This window comes from Aptenodytes forsteri, unplaced genomic scaffold, assembly GCF_000699145.1.
Source record: "Aptenodytes forsteri isolate BGI_AS27 unplaced genomic scaffold, ASM69914v1 Scaffold141, whole genome shotgun sequence".
NCBI lineage: Eukaryota > Metazoa > Chordata > Aves > Sphenisciformes > Spheniscidae > Aptenodytes > Aptenodytes forsteri.
In genome coordinates, this window is record NW_008794416.1 from 824,521 (window position 1) to 829,332 (window position 4,812).

General features: G+C 46.5%; 1 protein-coding gene across 1 annotated transcript in view; it reads right to left on the reverse strand.

Annotated features, from left to right (window-relative positions):
- Positions 1-326, reverse strand: part of RNF103 (ring finger protein 103) — an 18,394-nt gene extending 18,068 nt beyond the window's left edge. Inside the window, exon 1 of the mRNA XM_009289409.2 lies at positions 74-326. Within this exon, the coding sequence (XP_009287684.1) occupies positions 74-326 (253 nt within the window). The remainder of the gene's footprint in view (positions 1-73) is intronic.
- Positions 327-4,812: the final 4,486 nt, after the last annotated feature.

A 4,812-nucleotide genomic window follows, 5' to 3' on the forward strand; every position in this document is an offset into this window, starting at 1 on the left:
TAATCGGCGTCCCTGCCCCCGGCATCGACCTTGGACCCCGCGGCTGGGCCTGCTGCGAAAAAAAGATAAATACCTCGGACACGCGTTGCCGGGGCGATCCGAACGCGGCTCGACATTTTTCGTGAGAGGAAAAATATTTGCGCAGCCGGAATTGAGTCGATCTGTTTGGACAGTTGTAAGACCGGCTTAATGGGCACAGTGTAGTTGGGTTCGGGTTGCTGCAAGCTGTTGGGTGTAGGTGTGATCCCTCCGCTCCTCGCTTCTGCACGCCAGCCCGGCTCCCAGCCCTTCGCCGCCGCTAAAGCAAATAATAAAGTGAAATCCATCTGCACGGATTGAAACTCGGGTTCTGCAGCTTGGCGTTGGCACTCGAGCACTTGGGGCTTGTCGTGCTAAACCGACAATAAAAGGCAGCCGGCGAGCAGCACCGCGACTTCCGACAAAGGTTTAAACTGGGGCTGTTCTTCGCATCAGGAGCGTTTGGAGTGCAGCGTGGATCCTCGTTTAAGTGGATCCACAAGTAATCGTCCCAGGCCGTACAAGAAGTGTTAGGCTGCAAAGATATGATTTAGTCTGCTACAAAAAACATACTAAAATCAAGCTTCATCTTTGAGACGAAGGCTCTCCTCTGAAGGAAACTCAACATTTCTTTTGTATGTTTAGTTATTTTAAGAATCCATAATTTGCATGAAAATTGCCAACTCATACAGATGAACACAAAAATAGCACAGCTTAATTTTAAAACACTGACAGCCCCCCGGAGTGTACACGCTGAAGTAATTCTGTACTATCGAGTTTCAAAAAGACACACGAATATTGACCCGTAGAAAGCATTTAAACGGCCACACTCCTCAGAGCCTTTAAAACACGTTTACAGGGTTCTCGGCGTGCCGGTATGATTTAAAAAGGAGAAAAAAAAACCCCAACCCAGGTTCAGCCTGTTTTGTTTTGCAAGTTAGCGCGCAGCCACCACGGCTTCTTCGAGACAAAAGATGATGACACCATTTTCTTCGGCAATGGGCTCATTTTGTTTCTTGAAAGGGGAAGAGTGGAAGGATTGCAGAAGTAGCTGCTCACAAACGAAGCCCTTATGGGCTAGTAAAGGCCGTGCCTCGCGCTGGGAGTCATTTAAACCTTTATTCTTCAGAATTTTTGTGTGGTAAAGATTAGAGGTGGACTGCGAACCCCAGCTGTGCTGGTGCTGCTCGATTAAATACGAAGGGATTTCAGCAGCCCAGCTGGATTTGCAGCGAGCCTCGGGCGGGAGGTCCGGCTGGGACAGAACGGACCGGAGGCACAGTCCAGTGAAGGAGCTCGCGGGAGGCTGGGCTGAAGTGCTGCTCCCTCCTTCAAAGCCACTGCAGTTTGGTAAACTCCCCCTTCAACAGAGCCAGGGCCCATCTCCCTAATGCGAAAGTGGCAAAGCATCAAGAAGGCGAATCCTTTCCCCTTGGCAAAAAACAAGAGAGTGGCTTTGTCATTACAGCTGGCAGGGCCACGGGGCTTTCCATAAAACGCACACTTAACATCACCTGTCACTAGGGCCAGAGGCAGGCTCTCCCCGAGCCCCGAAAACACACCCCAGGAACACAGGTCATTTTCGGAAGCTTTGTGAAGGCCCATTTCTTTTGTCACACGTACAAGAAGTCGCCTGATTTCTCTACCTTTTGTTTCAAGTGAGCAGCTCGAGCGTACGTGAAGCGATAGGTGGGAGGAAGAGATGGGAGTTAGGTGCTTGAAGAGGAACCTTGTGTATTTAACTTTAGTTAGAAAACATACCGTTGTTTTTTGGGGTTTTTTTTTGGTTGGTTTGTTTTTAGTGTATTTAGTTAGAAAACATATCGTTGTTCTTTGGGGGTTTTTTTGGTTGGTTTGTTTTTAATGAGCACCACAGACCCCCCTCCGCCCGATCCCCGTGTTTCTCCCCTGTAACTCATTCGGGGATGCCCTCGCTTCCTCCGGCAGGAAAGCACCTAGCAACAACGACGAGTCTACGCTCACAGCTAAACTATTTGCAACACCAACTGCTGGGGAGGCTGTCACCAATATGTCATTTCCTAATGCTCACGGGCTGAGTTAAATCAATTCCTAACATTCCCCAGTGGTAACTGATGACGAGTCCCCTGCAGAGATGAAGCTAATCATCTGCCAAAACTCAAAACCCTGGAGTCGTTTCAAGAAAGTAAAAATGGTGTTTCAAACCACTACTCGACACCCCCCAGAACAACCAAAAGCAAAGCAGCTACCAACACAGAAGCGCCCAGGCAACGAGACAGGACAGGGGCAGAGCTGCAGGTGAAGAGCAGGGATGGTATGACCAAGAACTGCAGGTGATGACTTGACCGAAGGACCGGCAGAGAAAACCTAAACCGATTCGGTTCCTCTCCCAGGCCCTCTGGCCCTCTCCTTCCTCCCTACCTTTACATCCCTGACTTACTAACCTGACCCGACTGGAAATTGTTGTATTTTCTAGATACAGCCGTTATTTGTTGGTTTCTAGTTGCAACTCAGAACGCCTTTGACATGTCACCTGCAAACAATTTTTCAGGGAGTTTTAATTATCTGGAAAATTTAAATATCTTAACAGTGAATTAAAATTCATTTGGGCTGAAGACAAAAGATGACACACACTGACATTTTTAAAGACCCCAGGGTTAACTCTACCTAATTAACAACACTGAACAGTCATCAGTCAGTCAGTCCTGTGCTCATAGAGCAAACATTACAAATGTGAAGAGAATGAAGAATGTAAATTCCACCTTTAAACAAAACCCCGAAGCAGGGATCTGCTTTTAAACGATTTTGGCAGCAAAAATATTTTACAATGATTTATGAGCGAATGAGACCAAATCCCGAGAACTGGGACAGCCATGTTTTCTTGTCAGACGGCCAAATCTGAAGTCTCTGCTGCCCGTCGATAAATGGCAAGGATTCCCTCTCCTCCCCCTTCCTCTCCTACAGGCAGCTGCTGACTGCGCAGCCTGGGAATACGAGCAATAATCCACTTTCCAGACTTCTATGGGGAACATCAAGAAACGTATCGTCATTTTGAAGTCAGTAAAACCGAGGACTGAAAATCTTAATTCAATCCCTTACCATGTTAAAATATTATCATACCCTTTTTTTGGACAGCTTTAATGTTGCCATATATCAAGATAAATTTCAACCAACCAATATTTAAACCACCTGAAACCCAGTTTTCCCAAGAGCCAGCCAACTCTGTAAATACAATTGCTAGGAGTTCACTAACACGGAGTCTCTTGATGTACTTTTTAAACAACATAGGTGCATCTCAACACATTTTTATGCACGGTATGAAACCGTGACTACTTGTCATTATCTGGTATTTATTAAATAAACCAGCGAGCCTGTACAAGAGTCTCAAAGCAAGAAAACAGCAGCCCAGACACTATTTTGTTGTATGTAGAGGAATTTTAAATCGGATGTTTCCTACTATCTGCAAGTGGCCAAACGGAAGTAGATTTAATATATAGGTGTTATTCTGTAATACAATGGCCAATATTTGACACCTCAGCTAAAGCACCAGCTGTTTGGGTGAGGCAATCCCGTTGTGATCTAGCCGTGATTCAGACAGTAATTCTGGTTGGATAGGACCTCAGGAGGTTACGAAGTCCAACCTCCTGCTCAAAGCAGGGTCAGCTGCGACACCAGAGCAGGTTGCTCAGGGCTTTATGCAGTCTAGAGTTTTATCTGAGAGTCACCCCTTCCTCTCCGGTGGCAATTTTCCTTGCCTACAAACATGCAGTAGTTAACACCACAGAAATGTGCATCAGTCAAGGCCAAAACAACTCACAGGAGCAGAATACATTAATCGAAGCTCGAAATATAAGGCACTTTTTTCCTGGGCAGTTGGTATTTTCTTTTTTTCTAACAGTGAAAAACTGTTTGTTGCCCTCTGGAGAAGACAGGCTCTGTTTAATGACCAAAACCCAACAAAATCAGGAGACCTTGCTTGAATGTGCTGAGATGACCAAGGAGCCCATTGCAGTAAAGAACGTAACAAATTAAACCAGCGTGCTGATGACCTAACAAACAAGAAGATATCGGCCTGTCTTTAAACATAATCTATGATTACATAAAGAGCAAGGATACAAAGAAAAGCAGCAGTCTGGGCCTAAATCTGACAGAATGACAGTGACCTGTAAGCATCTACACGTCATGTATTCTTACGAGAACACAAATTTCTCTATTTTCTTGTCCTGTTCCAGCAGTACAGGCACAGATGCAGCAACATTGTCTCAGACTCAGACCGAATGCTGGTTTTGCTGTCAACTTTGTCCAAGTTTATTAGGAGCTTTGGTTGTACTGTGCTATGGAACACAGAGAGTCATATCTGGCTTGTGCTGCCGCTTCCAAATACCTATGTTGGAAGGAGTATGTTAAGCAAGTGGTATTCCAGCGGAGACATTTCTTTCAAGCACGTTTTTACAAGACGCTTGCCAGTCAGATGCATGACTTCAGTCTGTAAAGTCAACGTAAAACTCAAGAGGAAGTTTACTGACCGAGTTAACAACCTAATGACAGGCTAAATGTTCTGTTTCCGGCACACCAGGCTTAATGCAGCCCTGACTCTGTTTAAAGCCGCTCTTCGGTATGTACTTGTGAAATGTTTGGGGCAGCTGCGAGATGCATTCCCCACAGCCTGACTGGAAGTGAACCCCCTTCTACCTCAGGTGCCACACTACTGCGCGGAGCCCCCCCGCCGCGCTTTCCCGCCGCCCGGGGGTTTACCTCAGCGCTGACACTACACCCACCCCATCCTCCCTGGCGCAGGCTTCGGCCTGCCGCCAC